Raw genomic sequence first — 22,344 nt, 5'->3', positions numbered from 1 at the left:
TTGTAATTAAAAAAGCAGGAATACCGAACCCGGTGTTATTGAACTTGAAAGTGAAAGTAAACGCGGAATTTCGAATTAGACGATATCGGATACACAAAAAATTCAAAGATTTTGAAAAATGAGACCTAGATTTATGAACATTTTTCGTTTGTGTAGTAGACTTATTCCACATAAACAGGTAATGTTGATTTACGAATAATATTCTGGTTTTGACAAATAATGTAATACACAATGTTTGTGTTATTTTTACTTACAACATCATCGGAATGCCTGGGTTTTTTTTTTTTCGAAAGTACCATCATGAAACTAAATCATTTTTAGCCAGTAAAAATTATTTCAAGCAAAACGCGAAACTTGATTCTTAATATTATCATGAAGTTTACTTCAAAATAGAATCAATAGACATTAAAAAATACATAAGCTTTGGTTAAAATAATTACAAATTACAAATATTCTTGGTTTCATAAGATTTTGAACTTTTTGAAGCTAAGTTGAGTGTATCGATTTTATTCTTTGGGTTTTACATATTTTTTTTAGCAACCATATATGCAACTGGCAGTGCTCTATTGATCAAAAATGCTGAATTATGGATATGTTAAAAAACAATAACAACAACAAAGCACACAGTTTTAGGCAATGTATATGAGGTTAACTTCATTTCTCTTTTATTTTTATCCATACTTAGGAATCAGATTTCTAAAGAGAAAAAACCCCAAAGGATTTGCCATCATGAGGCATATATAGCTGCATAATATAGCCCTCAGGCTCTCCCGAATTTTTATAGACCCAATAACAAGGATGTTTTGTTCTCTTTTTTTTATATTAAACAATTATTTGTCTGGAGCTTTGCTGCAGCTAGATCATCTTTTATGCTGACAACTAACCATCTTCTATTGTGCAATGTACCTGTACCTGTTTTACTTTTGAGTTAAAATTACAAAAACTTTTATTTATAGATGCCACATCTTGCCAGAGAACTCCCATGTTATGTTAAGAACATTACATTTATTCATCCAGCAGCACATTTTTCAACAGGATCAATTTTACAGAAGTATGTACACCTTTTAATTAATTACATGGTACTATTTCTCATTTCACATAAAAAATAACTGATAACTGATACTAAGAAAATTGATGTAAGTCCTTGTATAAATAGGTCTGTGATATTGTTTGCAGTGGTCAGATGTCCGAGATGGACTATCACATAGTGGCGGATGAAACCATGGACTCTCTTACCGAGGCATTTGAAGATATTGGAGATACTTTGCCATGTGATCCTGAATATGATGCTCAGTACTCGGTACCTACTATATCAGATTTATTCATTGGTTTAAAAGAGAGAAACTGTTGAATTAGAGTCGCTTGGTTTTATAAAGCAAATATTAGGCCTATATCTTATATTTCAGTAATACTTTGGATCTTAGTACATGTATCTCAGTTATCTGAATCATTTAAACTCCACATTAACTTTATGCTTTGTAAAGTGGTACTGGTAGGTATCAGTGTTCTTAATTTCAATCTAAAGGAAAACTTTAATAGGGCATAAAACTTTTACTGTGCAGTAAAAAAAAAACAACAACAGCATTTATGGGATTAATTTTGCAGAAAAATGTCAAATGGTTAACATACATGTAGTGAAAGTAAAACCAGTGTGTAAATTTGCCAATCTACAGAACTAGCATGGTTTAAGACAAAGTTCTGATTGATTTGGCATAAGCATCCTAGATATTCAGAGGAATATCCTACAACAGTCTGCTGGTTTATCATAATCTTGAATGATTGATATGAAAATGTTTGTAGAAACCATCAAATTAATGTTTAATCCCCCTTCATTCTCTTACTCTTAAGTTTTAGCTACTATTTACAATAAACCGTAAATTATTCTTTAGGTCTGCATTTTGAATTTAAATTTCAAAACTTCTTTTTTTTATCATAAATATAAGAGTGGAGTACTGACTGTTAAAATCAGCGAGAAAGATGGTACATATGTAATCAACAAGCAACCCAGTAACCTCCAGATCTGGCTCTCCTCTCCCATCAGGTAAAGAAACTTAGCAACCTACTGTATCAAGTACTGCAGATTTCTAATTTTTTGTGTGCACTTAATTCTGCAGTTACCTCATTTTGCATCGAATCACAAGAATGAAACTTTTTATTTTTATAATATCATATACATCATATATGTATCTGTAGTTTACAACTGTCAAAAAAAAAATAGCAAGATCTTAAAATCTGCAAGGGATGCTTCTTGCAACTTTATGCCTATTTCAAATCCTTGCACTTACTTAGAAATCTACAGTATCCAACTGAAAAGGGTTATTTGATACATTCACCTTTATGGAGCAGTTTCAGATATTTATTATCCTTTTATCATACTAGGATACATTGTGTATAACAAAGTAAAAAAATTATTTTGCGGGGGTCCTATAGTGATCAGTCTGTCTGTCCGTCCTTCCATCCATACATCCTTCCATCCATCTATCCTTCCATCTGTCTGTCCATCCAAGATCTCTTGTCAAGAGCATATCCTCTCTCCCCTTTGCTCAATCTGGCTTATACTTCACCCACAGAGTGCCTTTGGGTAAAGAGTGTGCATTTACCTTGAACCATGTTTCTAGGTCAAAGCTGAATAATATGCAGAATAATATGAAAAATCCTTTTCTGGAGCATATCTTCTTTCCCCTTAGTCCAATTTAACTCAAACTTCACTCAGAGATTGTATATAGACAAAGGGTGTGCAGTGATCTTGAATGAAGTTTGTAGGTCAAGGTCATATTTGATCATGCAAAAATTCTTTTTTTTCAGAGCATATACGGTATATTCTCTGCTTAACCCCATTTGGCTCATACTTCACATAAGCAGAGCTTTTGAGTAAAGGGTGTGCAGTGACCTTGAACCAAGTTTTAAGGTCAAATGTGAAGGTCATATCAGAATTATATGAAAAATCCATGTCTGGAGCACATCTTTTATCCCTTTGGTCCAATCTCACTAGGCACATATGAGGGTCAATCAAAAAATACGAAGACAATGTGGCTGTCTATCATATTTTTTTCATGAAAGTCATACTTAACAGTTTAATCTGTGCATCAACTTTTATGTCATTGATATGCGAAGTGTAAGTCCATTTGATGAAACGGTATTTTTGTTACCCCTTTTTAAAAACAACATGTTTTGTCACCACGGCGCACGGTAACGTTCAAAACATGACGTCAAGATTAAACACGCACATTTTATAGATATACCCCATCTTTATATCACGCTTGGTCTCTTGTGCCTTTCTCCTTACAATTTAAAATGGCACTGAACCACTTAGCATCTTATTTCCACACATTTGTTCGAGAATCATAAGTTAGTTCTTCGAAGTTTTCATTTTCTAACTGTATATCTATTAGTTTGCAGTAAGGATAACCCTGAACGTCGGTTGACGTTACTTATTTTTTGACCAAATATTTACAGATATTCTACTCTCTCTCGGACTGTTTTATATTCAAAATACAATTACCACCACCCCCACAAAATTTATTACAGTTAAACACAAACTTGCAAATAATTGATGACTTATTTTTTGCACCATTGAGCTATGACAAAAGTCTTCATATTTTTTGATTGACCCTCGTACTTCACTCACAGCGTGCCTACAATCAAAGGGTGTCCGGTGACCTTGAATGATGTTTGTAGGTAAGATGTCAAGGTCATCTTGGATCATGCAAAATTCACATTAACAGAGCTTTTGGGTTAATTGTGTGCATTGACTTTATAATTTGAACCAAGTCAATGTGACGGTCATAGCGGATCAGTTTTAGACTGTAGATTATTTCACATTTGCTTAATCTTGCTCAGATTGAACAAAAATGCCTGTATGTAAGGGGTAATAAGATTGAATTAAAATGTCTATGCCAGCTGGAAAATATTCTGAAATGCTTTTCATCCATTATTTAAGCAGGGCCCTTTGAGATGGTCACCATCTCAATGTTGTCTAGTTTTAGATTGTTTTACAAGCCATTTAAATTTTCATTCTTTTTTCTTTTTATAAGCATGTATTTATTGTAAATTAGCTTCCATACCAAATGTATTCTCTTTTAATGATATAAATGTAATTCTGGTATAAAAAGGGAGGCAAATAGCTAGTGTGTAATATTGTAATATCAAATGTACCAGTGAGGTTTACTTTTTTTGAGAGAAAATTCTAGAACCTTTGCCCACTCCTTCCAATTAATTCATCAAATCAATAGTCTGCATGCAAACTTTTATTTTTGGCTTTGCAGTGCCACAAGATTATCTATTTCATCATGTCTATTTGTATTGTACTAGCTGTGTTTTATCTCTGATTAAACAGTGGCCCATTCCGCTATGACTTTGAGGACGGAACATGGGTCTACAAAAGAACATCTCGGACTCTGCATGAATTATTATCGGATGAAGTGTCCAAAGTCTTCAATACTCCAATTGACTTTACCAAGTGTTCTTATGGATCTCGAAGGAAGAGCTAGCTGCAATCAAGGACGAACTGCAAACATTTACAATATTGTTTTTTTATTGTTATGACTCAGATAAAATATGATGGAATCAAACGTAACAATAAACTGTTAGAGAGTTGTCTTTCTTTGGTCATCAACTTGACAAATTCTTACTAATATTGTGTCCTAGGGCCACAAATAAAACACACTCCTCATACACCATATTGAAAAAAGTGACATTATTCCTATCACTTGAAATGAATTATACTGTCTATATGATAAAGAAATTATCAATTTCTGTAGCTGGTGATCTAAGAGGAATGATAAAGAAATTATCAATTTCTGTAGCTTGTGATCTAAGAGAAATGAATTATATATACTGAATGATAAAGAAATTATCAATTTCTGTAGCTTTTGATCTAAGAGAAATGAATTATACTATTTGATAAAGAAATTATCGATTTCTGTAGCTAAGAGAAACAGAAACAAATGATATGTAACGTTGCAAATTTATTCAGTGAAAAAAACCCCACAAAAATGTTCATACATGTAGTAAAAAAAAATTTCCAGTTTAATATGCTATATTTATTATATCACACAGGTTATCAAATTTGTTAAAATGGTAATATCTAAGACCCCCCCCCCCCCCCAAATAAGGAAGTTATCATTTGATAAGTGCTAATGAGGGGAAAAATTTTAACATTAATATATCCATAGGTTTTCAAATTATGATTTTTTTAAAATGAAACTTTGGACAATTTTTAAATGATACTTCAACCGTTTGCATCCTTGAATTTCAAATCTTATGTAACACTTTTCAGGCTTGGTTAGTATGATCCTTTGAAGATTCATGTACCTGTATGTATATAGTGCCAATTAGTTTACCTTGAAAATATTGAAAATAGAAGTTTTAAGCTTGGTAAAATATGTACAGTACTATAGATACACAACTATGACAATTGCACCATAAAAATAATAACCAGAAAATCTATACTGTCAATGATTTTAACAAGCTATTCTAAGTCAGTCTCTTGTACATCTATTGAGTTCCATTGAACCATATTAGTTAAGACACTTGTAAGATGAGATTATTGGGTGTAACCTTAATGTCAAGATTTCACTTCTGACCAAACTTGAAGGCAGCTCTTCCTGAGATATATTGGCACATTCTTGTTTACTGGCAATACCAATACAAGTGGGTTTTTTTTAAAGGGGCTTATACGTACTCGTCTTCTACAAAATTTGAACTCTTTAAAAACAGTTATACTCAAATTCGTAACTTTTTTTCAATGACAGCAGCATTAATTGAATTATTTGACGATGTATCGTTTAATTCAATTTGGTTTAATTCTCTCATTTTTATTAAAAAATTAAGTTTTATTGCAGGTCGCAAATGATGTATATATATATTCTTTAGCAAGTGAGAGGTTTTGAAAAAGATGTTTACATCTTATGCCCATTTAATTAAGGATGGTGGTTTTCATTTAAAAAAAAAATATACAATCCCAGCTGGTAGCAAAAAATTAAATGAATTCAAAGCGAGATAATAATGTTTTGTCTCCATTTCTTTTTCAAAATTATCAAGTCCTCACAAAGATTGCAAGATAACTAATTAATTCAGTTTAATGATGAAGATTTATTAGGTGTGAGAAATTTACTTTGGAATAGCTTTAATTCTGACATAAAATATGCAAAATGCTCATGTACCTATGAGACCCACCCCCCAAAAGATTTGGTGGAAATGCATCAAATTTGTTGAAACTGAATTGAATTCTAGCTCTGATTAATATTGAAGACTCTTGAAATATGTTCTGTAAAAGCGAAAGTTATTATTCCTTTTACTTATTAAAACATTTAATCTGAAAATCTTCTGGAAACTCAATAAGTGGGTACTTAGGAAGATGCTCTATTTTACCCCAAAAAACTAGCAAATTGAAGAACTCAAAGTGTGTATTGCATAACAGGTTTTTCACTAGTTTCCCCAACTCGATTCAAGGAAGGAAACATAGCTTCACAAACAGGAACAATGCAAGTTTAGAGACGCGGTAATATTTGTTGTGCCTTCACAAATGGTACCAGGAACACCAGGTCTTGGTGAATCTTAATAGGATGCTACATTTGATAGTTTTCGTAGTAAAGAGGGGTTTCAAAATAATTTGTTCATAAATTTAATTTAAGACTCATCTTCTAATTAATTGCATGATCAGTTTTATTGGTTCTCTTGTCATATTTGGCAAAATCTAGAGTACCAATATTTTTTTTATCCTTTTTTTGTGTGAAGTGAATTTCATTAAAAATTGTTAAGTCATATGCGTATATGAATAATTTTTTGGCTATAAATTTTGTACATATTTGCTGGAGAATTACAGCAGGGAATTAAACTGGCATATGTAACACTTCCACACCACTAATGTTGTGTTTAGTTATCTAAATATCTCAGTCTTGAGCTGTAATGATTACACGGTATCTCTGGCATCAAAGTGTAAGGTTTAACATGATGAGCCATTGCTTTTGTGTGGCCCCTTGATGTCGATAGAGAATTGATCTAACTAAAGGCCAAATCATTGACACATCAGAGTGCAATATAAGTAGATTAAATAAAAATCAGACCATAGTTGATTCATTTTTTTTGTTCTTACAGGGAACAGTAATTTACATTGTAAATTTCATCCTAAATTGGTCAGAGGGGGAGTCAATATAATCAACTCATAAAATAAATTATTTAAATTAACAAAGTCAGCAGATCATTGAATAATCTGGGGGGGAAAAGCAATTACTTGAGTGATTAAAAAAAAATGATTAGCACCAATTGATATAAAATAAAAAAAGGTATGCCAAGGTCACATTTATTCTACGTGTGAATACGATAGAGAATAAGAGATATTCAAGTCAGAATATAATTTAAGCAAGAGTCAAATCAATATTTGTTAGCTACATTGTAGTACAGAGATTTTCAAAAGAAAATATATTGGAATGCCCCCCCCCCCCAAAAAAAAAATACTGAGGATTCCGTTAGATTTGCACTGGAAATCATGCATATTTTGTGCTCATTTTCAGACATATTTATTAATATGTTAAACATGCATATAAAGGAACTTCTTTGCAAGTCATTTTTAAGGTGGGACACATTAACACATTAAGAAAGAATGTACATTCATAAAAGAAGTCGATATGATTTGATGATCGAGAAATAATTTTCCTTCAGTCTTCTAAATTTTATTTAGAAAATTTACCAAAGAATGGGAAAAGATCTGATGGGGAAACTTTTCTTTTCTTTTGTAGCTCAACTTGGTCAAAAGGTCAAGTGTGCTTTGAAAATATCCAGCATCTGTTCTCCTTAACTTCTTCTTAAGAGGACTTGGCTAATTTTTACCAAACCTGGCACAAAACATCCTTATTTGAAGAGCTTTTAAGTTTTAAGTCAAAAGATTAAGGGTCACACCACTTTTCAAAGTGAGATAAGCAAAATATGTAAATAGATAGGTTTTTAAAAATATCGCCTCACCCCCAAAAAAAACAAAACAAAAAACCAGAACAAAACAAAAAAGACCAATCTAATCAAAATGTTTGCTTTAATCTTATTCATTTATGATATACATGTAGGTTATTAATTACCAGCTAATTTACCATAAGTCATACCAAGGATATTTTTTCCCCTTTTTCAACTGGGTTACCAATATAAGCTTACAATGGCAGAATTCTGATTAAAAGCAGCAGCAGCATCAGTAACATGTCATAAAAACACACATCCATGTATTCTTCCGTAAGATTAAAGAGATATGATTTAACGTTTTGTATGAATACAACCGAAATCTCTCGGAAGACACCCAAGAGCTGTTCCAAGCAGGCATCAAGCCAATTCTCACCACTGATGATCGCAATCACTAAGAAAAACAAGACAAAATATCTGTTACAACAATTTTATTGACCAGAAATATGCATTATAAAGCCATAACAATATCATTCATCAAACAAAGTGGTAGGAGATCTCTAGAGTGTTTTAATTATTGGCTCATATTTGATTTATATAGCACAGACACATGGACATTGATCAGCTAGAGATCACTAGGTCAAAGGAAAAACAAGAAACCACCCAGAAATCCGATACATGTACTAGTCGTTTAGTTTTGATTTCTTTGCTGTTTTTTTTCTCGGTTGGTAACAATAATTAAACACTAATTCAAACAAAACAGACTAGAAAAATGTTACCAATGAAATACTGTGAAACATTCTCGGGTTATTGGTACATAAACAGGTTACTGCACATGGTTCATGAACTTTCATTGTAATTAACCCTCTATATGAACCAGAACCTGTTTGTTATTATATTATCATCTATCTAGTGAGTTTCTGGTTGGTGTAAAAGATATGGTGTACTGTACAAGGCTTTAATTTTGACATTTGCATACTTGCATGTAATCAGTGCAAGCAATTATAAACATGATTGTACTTAATTAAAATACATTGATTCTCGCCTTGCATATTTTGACAAAGTGAGAGTAAAAGAGATTTTTCATTTAAAAAACTTGTTGATGGAAAATAATTAATTCTTTAAAATGTTGTTGAATTTAAAAAATTTACCATGTATTATGTCATGCCTTGCCATAGAAATCAAAACACACAAAAATGCCATTTATGCTGCTAAAAGTTCTTATCACTACAAAAATTAATTAGGATAAAAAAGATATTGAAAACAGTAAAACATTAATCTTGTACAAAATATTCAAAAAACAAAAGGAAAAAAATCCTCAACACTTTTTTGATTAAAAAAAATTAAACAAAATGAAATTGTTGGCTATAACCATATCAGCACTATATTAATCAAAGGCATGTTCGTTTGTATAACTGCATTGCATGGAGAAAACTCACGTTTTCGATCAAAATGCTGAAACTACATGTAAGTACACTGTACCAGTGAAGAAACAATTCAAAAAATATAAGGCAAACAAAGAGAGGTGGGTGGAAAAGAGGAACACAGATCTTCTGTTGTATACAAGATGAACATTTCATATCTATAGCTTCAACACCACCGGTTTGACGTTGCATGGTGAAACTTTGAAAAGATAAAGTTTGACACGAAAAAGGCCACTTCATGGATTAAAAAGAAAAAAAATTTCCTTGTATTAAATCTGCTGCAGACATACATCTTCAAGTTAACACTTTTGTGTGTATGGAAAAAAAATTGATAATGTTTCAAGTTTTGAAAAAAAAAATCCTTTTATGTGATTATGTGAAGTTTTGGAAATTACCCCTTTCATAACATCAAGTATGTACTTAAAATTCCACCTGTTATGACAATAATAAAACATTTAGTATATAATACATAATCCACAAGGGCACAAGACCAGCTTGTATAACATCCAATTGAATGTTGTCAAGAGGACATATTTACATCAATATTCCACATCCTGACAAGAAACATTATATCATTCAAAAATCTTTATTCTTTAATTCATTGCAAGAAAAAAAAATTAGGGGGGGGGGGGGGTTAAAATTTGCAGGCATAAGACCGTTTTTTACAGGGGAACAAGACTTGGATATGTTAAAAGTATACCATTAATTGGATAATGGTAATATTAAATATAATTTTGACGTAAATGCATAAAGATAGCTTGCCGAAACAGCATAGTTCCATAGTAATAAAGTTTAAAAAAAAATTACTGACAAAATCTTACAATGGTGTACAGTTGACAATAAGTGTTTCTTAACAGGAAAAATGGTTTACAAGCATGTTCACTGAATTTCTGGCACAAGGGAATAAAATGAAGCTGCGCGATAGCATGAAATGACCAGAGATTGGAAAACCCCTAAATGCAGTGGCCTGTTTGCTTGTCTTTCCGAGGGGCTCTATGCTGATCTTTTTCTTTGCAGTCCATTATCATGATGATGAAAAAGATGAGAATTAAGTGAAATGCGGGTTTTTATTTACAATGAAGTAGTGGCTATGTCTTGGAAACAATGAAGGCACAATCACTTTCTGCAACACATAAAAGTCCTGTGTATAAATAGTCCACAGAATATTTCATTCCCCCCAAATAACAATATATATTAAAGTCATTTTTTATAATATAACTGTCAGTACATCTAGAACACTTTTCACTAATCAAATCACTAGCTACCACACTCGGCCATCACTAGGTGGGCCACCCACCCACACGCTGTCTTTTTAGATGTGGTCCATCATAATCTAGTGGGTGGGGTGATATCCCCGTGGGTGAGGAACTGTTACTATGTGTGTGATTTAAGTTCTGAACTGGTGATAAATGGCCCGGCCCTGCAGACGAGGGGGGTCGTAGTGAGTGGTGGTTGGAAGGGGTCGTCGACTCTCGGGGTGGGGAGATGGGCTCACTTTTGATAGATGAGAGTACATTCTGATTCATTGTATTCACTGCTAATGGAGAAAGGTGTCCAGATCTACAACAGACAGAAAAAAAAGTTTCATGTGTACATTCATCAACCGAGAAGTCACTGCAATGCAAATCAGTATGACATGCTGCAAGAAAAACTGAGCAAGAAATCTAAAGAGTTTCAACATTTAATCACAGAACCCTTACCCAGGCATGCCATGAAGGTTTTGACCCCCTCCTCCCCCTCCTGGAGGTATTCCTGAAGTAAGAGATCCCCCGTGATGACCCCCACCATTATTCCATGGTGAATGGTTGTAATTTGACATGTGACCTGTTAAGTCTGCTGAATTCACGTTGTAGTCATCTAAAAGAAAATTAAAGATTTAGTAGGAAATGCCTAAAATAAGCATGCAGTGAAAAATTTAGAGCTATTTTGAATATATTTCACTTTTACCACAATATGACCAAAAAAAAATTGAATAGCACATTCTATTTTTCAATGTCAGTTGTCTAGACAATTTTGGAACCCTCTGATGAGGCCCCCATGGCAGCGACACCGGCAGCACACTTACTGTGATAGGATGTAGGTAGAGGGGACGGATAGCTGTTGCCTGGGACACTAGGTGTTGTTAGTGATACTGCTGGGTTTGATAGAGAGGAACTTGGGCGTCCCTAAAAGAACGTGTAGAATCATGTTTAAAACAGTGAAAATAACAACTTTTTGTTCCTTGTTTATACAATTTGAAAGTAAAAAAAAAATCACGACAATATCCGACTTCAAAGTAAACTATAGCCCTTCATTGTCAGTGTGATACTTATTGGTACTGAAAATGTTAATACCTGTAATGTCAGTGAGGTGAAGGTAGCATGTGTTTAATTAGTGGGTCACTTAAACTACCTGTAATACATACCATATCTAAAAGGTGTAATTACTTGTATGTTTAGCAAGGTATCTTTACCAGTAATAACTGGGAGTTGTAATTACCAGTAATGCTAGTGAGGCGTAATTACCAATAATGTTAGTGAGATATAAATACCTGTAATGTGAAGATAGTGTAATTATGTAGTGAGGTGTAATTACATGTAATGTTACTGAGTTGTAATTACCTGTAATGTTCAAAGATAGAGACAGTGTAATTACCTGCAAGTCTGGACTGACCAGTCCATTGTGCGAGTTGCCCATCATTGGACGACCCATGGGAGGCCCCCTGGAGGGAGGAGACTGTCTCGATTGTCTGTTGACCATGGCTCCAGGGGAAGGGCAGGGGGAGGCTCTGTGGGGGTAACCATTGGGAGCAGGTGAAGAACTACTCATCTCCATCATTCCACCTATAGAAAACCAATCAAATGAAGATGACATGCAAGTAAACCAGCAAGATATTCCATACTTTTTTGATTTCGCTTTCGTTGCAATTGCTACGTACCAGTAGAATTTGGCCGCGGACTATGGTGGACCGGAGGGGGCTGGAGCAGCCCCGGACCTGAGTTGACCTGAGAGGGATGCTGTGGGGACATTCCGTGCCCTGACAGAGGCTGGTTCATGTAGTTGTGGATGGGGATACCTGAGGTCAAGCCTGGGGGCATCCCTGGACCTGGGTATGGGGACATGTTCTAGTAATAGAAATACAACAATCAAGGACATGTCCAAGTACACGTAATAGAAATACAACAATCAACATGGGGATTGTCAAAACACTGGACTGAACTTGTACAAAAAAATAAAATTCCTGCATCCTCACTGATAAACTTGCTTAATTGATGCACCAGCTCCCTCCCTTATTTGAAACTCAGACTGAGAATAAAGCTGTAAATCCTTCGTTAGTTCATTATACTAGGGATGCTCACCCTCTGAACGCCCTGGTAGCGCTGGTAGTCGTCAGCCATTCTGTTTGTGTGCTGGTTGTTGTACTTCTCCTCGGAGGTCATCGAGTTACTGTACAGGTCGCCCTCAGGATCAGGGCTCTCACACCCTTTGTGTTCCTTTTTGTTCAGAGCCTATTGAAAAAGAAACAAGAAGTTCATAATCTGTTATCCTTCAACAAGAGACTTGTTCTATCATTGAATCATTCTATCATTAACTAATACAGCTAGTAATTGGCTATCAAAAAACATTTTCCCCGTATAACAATGGACATCTTCCTTCAGAAAGAAACTGGAAAGCAAGGTTTATACAGACAAAGGTACAGATTTTGCTTATGAATAAAGGTGTGAGAGAGCAAAAATAGATGTCTTATACGTAGGTATAACAAACTTCAGATAATGATCTGTGTGATATCAATAAAATGACCAGATGGTTGTGGCCATTTTTAGACTGTATTAATCTCCTTGAGAAGAAGAGCTCTATATGAAGCTATATAAAAAAATCATTCAATCTTAAATCTAAAATACTGGAAAATTTTCTTTACATAACAATGGATTTTAGCCTGATGAATTATATATCCAAATATTTAAGGTAGATCAGAAGGTTAATTTAACTGTTGACAAGTCTCCTTCACAAGGGCTCACCGGGTACTGGAGTACCCTAGCTGGTACTTCATTGAACAGGCTTCATCAAAGTCAATTAAATCATTGAGGAATAAACAAAAGGTTGTTTCCCTGAAGTCTCCCGTGTTGTGATGTAAGAAATCCTGTATTTGTAACCAAATACCTTAGCTTGTACGTAATGCATCAGAATGCGCACTACAGACAAATGTCTGCATTAATAATAAGTCATCTCTGTTTTTAAAATGTAAATTAATTTTTAAAGAGAGTTATATGTCACGTTTATGAAAAAAAATAAAAATAAAAGAAAGATATTAAAATCAAATGTGCTCTAAGCTACCTTTAGCAAGTAAAAAAATCTGTTTGTATTACATGTATTACTTGTTTAAGTATTTATTTCCTCCTTGGATTATCATAACCACGTCTAACAATTTTAAAATAGTAACTAATGGCAATAAACATTGGGGGCAAATAAATACGTTTTTGAAAAAAATAAAATAAAATAAAAAGCGTGTGTAGGATCATGGTTTAATTTGACACTGTGTCCACTGTACCTCGTTGGGTAGCCTTGCCAATTCATTGCAATGTTTACCGACTTTAGAAAGTTTCCCTGCACTAATATTTGTTTAAATTGACAGACAAATTTTCTCTTTAATGTGCTATTGATTGTGACCTGAGCGAGTGGTTTCACCTCTGAGTGACTACTCCCACTAGCCAAAGAGAAAGGTAGAGAGAAGATGATAAAAGCTTGGGACACATCACTTCGGTTATGTGTCTTGCAAAGTACTTTTATAAAACAGCTCTGACATCACCCAACCTTCATGCAACACACCATGTAAACAGCCTATGCTCCTACACAATCAATTTGTGGAACTTTAACCATCACAAAATGTTCTCCGGGGAGGACAATTTTTGCTCAGAATTCTAACACTATATTGAATTTCAAAAAGATGAAAATTGTAGTCCCACATCAAACTACATGTACTTTTAATAAAATCTATATTTTCACATAATTGCAACAAGAGAATTTTTGGGTATTTTTTTTTTTCAAATTTACTGAAAACCCTGTAGAAGATTTGTATGATTTGTATGCAATACATGTCATCAATATGTATTACAAGTGAATTGGTTTTGAAGGATCTGACTTAGATATGGTCATTGTCTACCTAAAGACATAAAAACCAAGTGATTTTAACACATAACCAAGACGATAACGGTTTACAAAGGCAGCAAGCCAAATAAGGCTTTATGTCGGCTGCTCACAACCAGTAGAAATAAACATGTCATTTCCTTTTCGTATTTTTGCCATCTCATAAAAAAAAAAAAAAGAGCATTTTATGATGCACTGTTTCAGTTGGCATTATCAATAAGTTTGTCGGTTGGGCCATGCTGTAAGTTGTTGGGTACGGGAGTCGGAGAAATGGGTGTACATTTGAGACTTGCCTCAATGATGTCTTTATTGGTGCGGCTCTCGTGCGGTTCGTTGTACTCAGTGTATTTCAGCAACACGTTGTCCATGTCGGTGCTGGCGTACTGAAACAGCTTGTTGGCGCTGTTGAAGATGATGAGAGCAATCTCACAGTCGCAGAGGATGCTCAGCTCATACGCCTTCTTCATCAGACCAAACTTCCTCTTGGTGAAGGTTACCTACAGTCAAAAGAGATGCAAATCAGAAAATTATCAATCAAACATCATTTTTAGATCATGAATCCTTATTGAAGGAAGGGTCTGGGTTGTTGCTAAAAATCCACCTATAAAGATGGTTAAAAACCAAATGAATAAAGAATAGATAAACCCCATGAGGTACAAGTGAAGCAAAACTAGTTCAAGAAAACTTATATAAGAAAAAAGTTTTCTTGAATAACCTCAATTCATGCAACCTAAATTTTATGCAAATCAAACTTGATGGATATCAGGCGCTGTTGAGTTTATTTTGTTTTGCACAGTGAAAATCTGTGATGAAGATCGATTGGTATTTCCTTCAAAAGTAGTCGAATAAGTAAACGAAAATGAACCCAAAACAACAGCCCAGTAATACTACTATATTTATGAATAATGTAATACTGCCTGTTGCCAAATAATTAACAAAGATAAATTTTTGAATAAACATTGAAAACAGCATGGAATTACTGGGACTGATTCTGTCGGGCCAGCCAGCTTTGTCAAACCCCCGGCTCGGTTGTATGACAATCCCAACGAGTCGTGTTATCGAGCTGAGCTGTCATAATTACACCCACCCCCTTAACCAATTCTGCCATCACCAAATGCTTGTCTCTCCATTGGCATGGCATCAATTGTCAACTGAATGGGCCATCACAGAGACAGTTATGTAATCTGCAGGTGCCTGTTGTGAGGTAAAAGGTCCTGCACTCTGAGGACAGGTGCAGTCGGTTATTATAAAGCCCCTCACAATGGCTAGTGCAAGACAATTCCATTGCTTGCCCTTAATTCCTAGTTCCTACAAACTTCCTCTCAGTCCCAAAAATCCACCCACCAATCAAAATGTAGAACTGTCACTTTTTTCAGAGCTATATGTATTTTTATATCACAAATATTCCTTACAGCAAGATGTTAAAAATAAAACAACCAACCCTTCAAGTCTTATTTATAACTTTCCATACATATTCCGTAACCTTTGTAAGCAATATAGAGCTATTTTGCCGACAAAAATCAACATCTCTTCACCACTTCAGACATTTTGTATTTAAGGCAGAAATTATGTCATGTAGAAATTCAAGCCCGGGGACAGTTTATCATTTTCATAATAATTTCTTTCTTATTAAAAAAAATGTGTATCAGGCTAATTTTGACACATACTATTAAATATCTATTTCATGCATGAATTAAAAACAAAATTGAAAATCCAAACATTTTGGAACCAATATTTCATTTTCTCTAAAAAGGTCTTATGACATCTAAGAGCTAATACGATGAAATAATTTTCAGAAGATATTACTTTAACCATCTAACAAATAAAACTTTGGTGTGAAAATCTACCTTAAAACAGATATATCACAGGTCTTACACAAAGATAGAGAAATCACATCACATTTTAAACAGCATATGGACCAATCTCCTCAATTTGAGGACATTCTGGACTTAAACTAATATTGAAAACACCCACAAAATCCTCTCACGGTAATGTGCCTTAAAAGAAGTAAAGCACTATATTCAAGAACGAAAAAAATAATTATTTGATCTCCATTCTTACTTGTCTGTTTCTTTCATCGCCGATTCGTGAGATTTGGATTTTTTTCCGGCCCATCTTCCCAGGAACCTTGGCACCCCCTCTGATATCGGAATCTGTCGCCACCTCTATTTTGTCACCTGATCTGTACACGACTCTGTAAACAAGAAATTAAAAAACTATAAGTGAAAACTATAATAAACAGTCCAACTTGTTCCTGAGAATGTAGAACAACATACATTGGAAGAATTCATGCACAGTCACTGTGCACAAGCTGTCAGCCTGCAATTCTTGGCCTCAATTGGGCTTTGGATGTCATTTACCGAGATAGATGAAGTCTAGCTCCAGTATATTGCATAGTGCAGTTATCTACTCTCTGTTGTATTGGTTTCTAAACTCATTATGGACTTGCGTCACTTCATTGATCTTACACTATTCTACAATGCCATTGTCATCAGTGTTAAAAACAAGCCAGTTTGCTCACATACCAAATGCTGCCTGCTTTGATCTATTTCTGACAATAAAATAAAACCTCCACCAGCCACAATCTGACCCATTATTCACTAAATCATACGTCAAAATTCCAAGGTTTTCATTTCGAAGAATACCAATGTCCACATAAATTATCGAAATTTGAAAATCTTCAATCATTTAGACTGTGACAGTATTAAGCAGTTTAAAAGAAACTTTTGAAGCTGATGACCAAAGCTTTGACAATAAAGCGGCCACTTTTCTTTTCATCCAAGTGTAACTGACACACATTTAAGAACATCATCCATCATTTGTTTTCCCAATCTCTTTTATATTTTGTATGCTCATATAGATAAAACCTAGTAAAACAAGGACCTCGTGAAACAGAAACACAAAGGCCAATAGATATGGGTCATTAGCAGGTGGGCCACTAACGGATGTTTAAAAATGTCTCACGAGTGATGGATGGAACTCACAATATACCAGGTTATATTTCTCTATTGCGTTGGACCTGATCAGAATTATGTCCCTTCTTACGCATTTATGCAGAACAAAATTTCATTATCGCACAGAGTATTATCAATTACGAGCTCCACCTTGACATTAATTGCTTTTATAGAAAGAAAAAAAAAGAGAGAGAAAATATTGAAGGTAAGATTGCATGTCAAATAGCCTTTCAATAATTTTTCTGTTCATGCAATGAAATAGTCAAAATAAACTCCGATATACTATAACCTTCAATTTTTTTTAACTTGTGTCCAACGTATCACCACGTACGTAACTAACCTAATTTTTTTGTTTTACACGATGTAGATTAAACAATCTTAATCATGTGCTAGCTGATCAAACAGAATTATGCAGGCACCATGCAATCACTTGATATTGTTCGATCATTCCATGCAGAGGAATCAGCTCTCTACCAAGGAAGGCAATGGTTGCACAGTGGAGAAAAAAATACCCCTTGTTTATTTATCATTAATTCAACAATCATATTGATTAGGAGTTGCATGCAAACTTGTGGTTCTCTGTCCTAGCTATAGCAATACCATGTGACCTTAAATAATTTATTGATCTACCTCCGACTGTTTTTCAAACTTATCCTCATAAAAGTTCACATTCGAAGATTGGAAAAATGGATTTGCATAAGAGTGCAGAAGAAATTGATTCACAGCTAACAGAAAAATATAATTGAAAAAAGAAAGAGAACGATATCGGGATGAATTAGCAGAAGTATTGTGTAACCACTTACTCAGTCATTTAGCTTAATATCCTATATCATCCAAGAAATGGCAAAAAAAAAAATAATGAAAAATCATAAGTAGTTGATTCCGAAGATGACTTTATCATGAACCAACAGAAAAAAAATTGATCAACACTAGGAAAAGAGATCACAAGAAAAATAAAATCTCGGTATCTTCTCCAGAGCAGTCACTAAAAAATCATCCTGCATTCACTATGTGACGCAGTGCCAAACTCTAAGTGGCGAGTTTCTGCAGCTGTGAGTTGACACACGCGAGTCTCTGAGTGGGCAGAACCTGTCTAACTCCTGACCCATATGCTACAACACTGATAAACACCGAGAGGGAACTTTTTATCTGGCCTCGGTCTGCTCTGGCTGATAAACCCATGTGGGCAATGTTGTTCCGTGATTTCTCTACCTGGTTTGGATAGTATCCACAGATGGGATCCACTATACTTAATCCTGTGCTCTAGCTATTTCTCTTTCTCGATCTCCTTAATGCTGGAAAGCTCTGGGTCTAGAGGGATCAGTTGAGGACCAATGGACCCTCCCTTCCACTGCCCATCATATACACACCTGCTTAATTCTCATTGAAGCACACTGGTATTGTTGCTTCACACTGGAATTTGTTTTCAGCTAATGCAAATACCTTTCAGCATGCATGCACATTTCACCACATGGGGATAAAAACAATGTATTTCTTTTTTTCTCACATGAAATTCACACTAATTAATTACTGCTGAGAAGTTAATGGCTTGACAGTAACTATTAAGGACAAAATTACTAAAAAACAATGACCATTATTAAAAGAACACATGACCCTTTCACAAGAAATTAAACCAAAACAATTACCATTCATTAGACTTTCAGCAATAAACACTGTATATCTATCAACCTGATTAATGAAAGAGACAAAAAAAAAAAGACAAACTTCAACGAAGAAAAAATTACCATTCAATGATACATCAAAGAGAGGTGAATGCAAATTTATTAGAGGTGAGTCCAATTTCATTATTTTTTCCTACCGTCATTCATAAAGCTGTCTAAATGCATGCATTTATTAATATCTGATAAAAACCAAAAAAATCAGTAATGATTACAATTAAAGTATTTGTGAAGTAGACATGTTTTATTCATTGATTTGTCGAAAATTTTGTGACTTCACATCAGTCTTACTTTCCCTGCTTTAAATAAAAAATTTATATATGATATATATTTTTTTGATATAACTTAACAATTGTACCTCGGTATGAAATTTTCTGTGACTGTTCATATGAATGAGCTATTAAACCTTGAAAATAATCTTATATCTGATTAAAAGATTTTCCTTGTGAATAAGGTCAAGCCATTTTATTACCGCTAAATCTGAATTGTCATGAAGAGGGCCGAGGGAATTTCATGATTTAACATTCCAGGTTAAAACCTCTTTTTAATAAAATTCTCCACAGTCTGCAAGGAAGAATATTTACTCCATAAAGATTTTCTCCAACAATTCAACTATCATCATCATTATTGTCTAGCTAGTACAAAGAATTAAGAGAACACACACAAACAAAAATAAGTCCAAATAAGAAAAACATGTCCCTTTTTCCACCTTGTGTCCACCTTATTATCACCTCTTATAAAACTTGTCTCCTGAAGAGCTGCAAAAGGAGGCGGTGGCCCTAACAACAATTATCGCCTCTGGGAGACCAGCAACAAAAACAAGCTTAGAACTAAATCTAGACCCACAGCAGATAATGAAGACTTCATGTCTTCAAAAATCATAACAACAGATATTAATATTGTGCATCTGACAATAATGTTTTTGGAGAATTTAATTAATTCCTTACATTTGAACTTTGATTATGGATTACAGATGAATTCTGTCTTAAATGTCCATTGATTAAAGTTCATAATGTTCTTTACTTTGGTCTAGATTTTGGACATTCCCTGTTGACCACGCTCTGCTCTCTGTCCTTGATGCATGCTGTACCTACCTACTTCCGAGGGCAAGAACTAAATTTGCTGAGGACTGTACTGTAATTCTCGTTTGAGTTGCTTCAATATCTATAACCTCCGTAACAAATACCTGGGTATCAACAAATAGTGAGATCCATAATGATGAAGCAATTATTGAGACATTGCCCCTCTGACCTAGATGTAATAGATGGGAGACTGTTCCTCGCAGGTAGCCACCGAAGATCAATACGTAACTCATAGTTTCATCTATATTTTATAACTCACGAGACGAGGAACTCAATATTCTCGTGCTAGATTGACTGAGGCACCCAGGGAGGTGTTGGCAAGGATTATGTGATGTTGGAGTTTTACACTGGTTTGACATTTTCTTGTAAACCATTTTCTGTAATGTGATTTACTACAAGTGACAAAAAATGTGTCCTATACATATTTTCTGACCATTTATTACTTCATTTCCATGTATGTAATAAGATATCATCCAATAATATTCTGATTTTTTCTAAAAGAGAAAACATTGAGCATTTGGAAACTCTATAAATCTCATCATTTCCTGCTAACCTGGTAAATTCTCTGTCAATATTTTCTTATCTTGATCATCATCTTTTCTTTAAAACTCTCTTTCAAGTTTAAAATGCATCAAAGAATTGAAAACAAACCAATCTGTGTATGTTATCATTGAATGAGCTTGTATGACACTCTAGTATAAGTCAATTAGATTGATGGACCCTTTTTGAAAAAAATCAAATATCCAAAATTTCTTTCTGATGTCGAGTTATACAAGAGCCTCTAGTTCAATGGCTACACATTACATTTCCCCGTATCTACACCAAAAGCCTGTCATATAGAGAGCCCCAATCAATTCAGACAACACGAGTCAACACAGTGCATTTTAAAACCATAAATGTCAAACACAAATACTTTGAAACTTTTAAGAACATTTTTCCATCGAAAAGAGACACATTAAACAAAATATCTATCATACCTGTCGAACAGGTTTTAAGTGGACTAATAAATCCTGGCAAATCGCATGAAAACATTTCAGTTCCAGACCTGTCCAAGGAATTAATTATCAAGATCATATCTAACAGTCTCCATGTAAGAATTATTTAAATCCCTGACTTGTGCGACAAAAAAGAACAATATATTTACCTATCTCTGTTAAGTTAAGACCAACACAGTTAAAAATAGCCTTTCTGTGGCTAAAAATACCCTGCCCTGCTCTTCCTTGACCAAGATTGTATGATTGTATACCTGCCAAGTAATTTTTTCACACCTGACTGCTCGTCAGTTTTTCATAACTGTACAATGTATACTTTGTACTTTTGAATGCACACAAAGAGGAAAAAAACCCACTACTACCACTGGATCAACAAAACTTCTTTTAACTTACATTCATGTTTTTCCTCTTCTTATGAATATAATCATCAACACACAAAAAAATATAAATAAAAAATATTCAATTACAAAATAAAAACCTATGTTGAAATGATAGACAAACGAGGATTGAGGTCTGAATAAAAACGAACATTTTTCTTACCTATTCAACAGATGACCTGAACATGTCTGTTGACATACCAGTGAGAAAACTGTTTCACAAATGAAAGGATCTTAACACTGACAGACTGTGGGCTCCACATCAACCTTTCTGGGTCCGCTACTAGTCGCCCGTCAGTCCGCTCAAGCACAAAAAAACTCTGTCTTCTTCGCTTAATGTCAATTAATTAACAATGCTAAAATTTGTGTCAGTGTCATATTCATCCATAATGAGTTGCTCGCCATAGGTACATAATCAGATAATGTTATAATGCAGTTTGGTATAGATATAAAAAGGTATCACTTTCAATTTGGAATAATTAATACACCAGGACCAGATTTCAATATCATTAGCATTAAATTAAAGAGAGAAAAGGAATGAACATTTTCTCCCACTTTCCATCATTTTAATACCAAAATGACAAAACATTTGTGTGCTAGACAATTATTGTTAATATATATGAATTAAACAAATCCATGTCTCTGCCAAAAATGCATGTTAATTCTTTCCAGCCCAAATAATTTATTGAATTAATTTTAAGGTAAAAATAGAAATTCCAAGTATAAAATTAAATAGTTATGAATTGCTACACGATCTATATTTATGAGCGGTTAAGGCTCCAAAAAGGTTGACAACATGCACAAGTGCTTTACTATTAATTGGCC

General features: G+C 34.2%; 2 protein-coding genes across 13 annotated transcripts in view; one reads left to right on the top strand and one right to left on the bottom strand.

Moving 5' to 3' along the window:
• Nucleotides 1–21: 21 nt before the first annotated feature.
• Nucleotides 22–4,599, top strand: LOC128178066 (frataxin, mitochondrial-like). Its single transcript, XM_052845062.1, has 5 exons — nucleotides 22–178; nucleotides 957–1,051; nucleotides 1,177–1,300; nucleotides 1,944–2,041; nucleotides 4,337–4,599. The coding sequence occupies exons 1-5, from the start codon at nucleotides 119–121 to the stop codon at nucleotides 4,488–4,490; spliced, it is 531 nt and encodes a 176-aa protein (XP_052701022.1). The 5' UTR covers nucleotides 22–118; the 3' UTR covers nucleotides 4,491–4,599.
• Nucleotides 4,600–8,361: 3,762 nt separating this feature from the next.
• LOC128177204 (myocyte-specific enhancer factor 2C-like) overlaps nucleotides 8,362–22,344 on the bottom strand; it is a 42,650-nt gene continuing 28,667 nt past the window's right edge. For 7 of the 12 annotated variants that reach the window (XM_052843811.1, XM_052843813.1, XM_052843812.1 and 4 more), the window contains 8 exons: nucleotides 16,497–16,629; nucleotides 14,729–14,932; nucleotides 12,650–12,799; nucleotides 12,229–12,415; nucleotides 11,946–12,133; nucleotides 11,377–11,476; nucleotides 11,012–11,168; nucleotides 8,362–10,871 (listed from right to left, as the gene is read on the bottom strand). In XM_052843811.1, coding sequence (XP_052699771.1) covers nucleotides 10,592–10,871; nucleotides 11,012–11,168; nucleotides 11,377–11,476; nucleotides 11,946–12,133; nucleotides 12,229–12,415; nucleotides 12,650–12,799; nucleotides 14,729–14,932; nucleotides 16,497–16,550 — 1,320 coding nt within the window. In that variant the 5' untranslated portion in view covers nucleotides 16,551–16,629 and the 3' untranslated portion in view covers nucleotides 8,362–10,591. Of the gene's footprint in view, nucleotides 10,872–11,011; nucleotides 11,169–11,376; nucleotides 11,477–11,945; nucleotides 12,134–12,228; nucleotides 12,416–12,649; nucleotides 12,800–14,728; nucleotides 14,933–16,496; nucleotides 16,630–16,711; nucleotides 17,561–18,192; nucleotides 18,555–18,601; nucleotides 18,748–21,127; nucleotides 21,269–21,682; nucleotides 21,707–22,344 lie in introns of those variants that run through there. The other 5 variants (XM_052843820.1, XM_052843818.1, XM_052843819.1 and 2 more) reach the window with 5 other exon arrangements.

Source organism: Crassostrea angulata, chromosome 3 (genome assembly GCF_025612915.1).
Source record: "Crassostrea angulata isolate pt1a10 chromosome 3, ASM2561291v2, whole genome shotgun sequence".
NCBI classification, from domain to species: domain Eukaryota; kingdom Metazoa; phylum Mollusca; class Bivalvia; order Ostreida; family Ostreidae; genus Magallana; species Magallana angulata.
Note: the sequence above shows the minus strand (reverse complement) of the source record. Positions and strands in the feature narration are given on the sequence as shown.

Bases quoted from the DNA above. Each gene is read 5' to 3' on its own strand.
- LOC128178066 (XM_052845062.1), top strand. From the start codon at position 119: ATGAGACCTAGATTTATGAACATTTTTCGTTTGTGTAGTAGACTTATT. The intron at 1,052-1,176 runs GTATGTACACCT...TATTGTTTGCAG, and splicing joins ACAGGATCAATTTTACAGAA to TGGTCAGATGTCCGAGATGG. The intron at 1,301-1,943 runs GTACCTACTATA...CATAAATATAAG, and splicing joins AATATGATGCTCAGTACTCG to AGTGGAGTACTGACTGTTAA.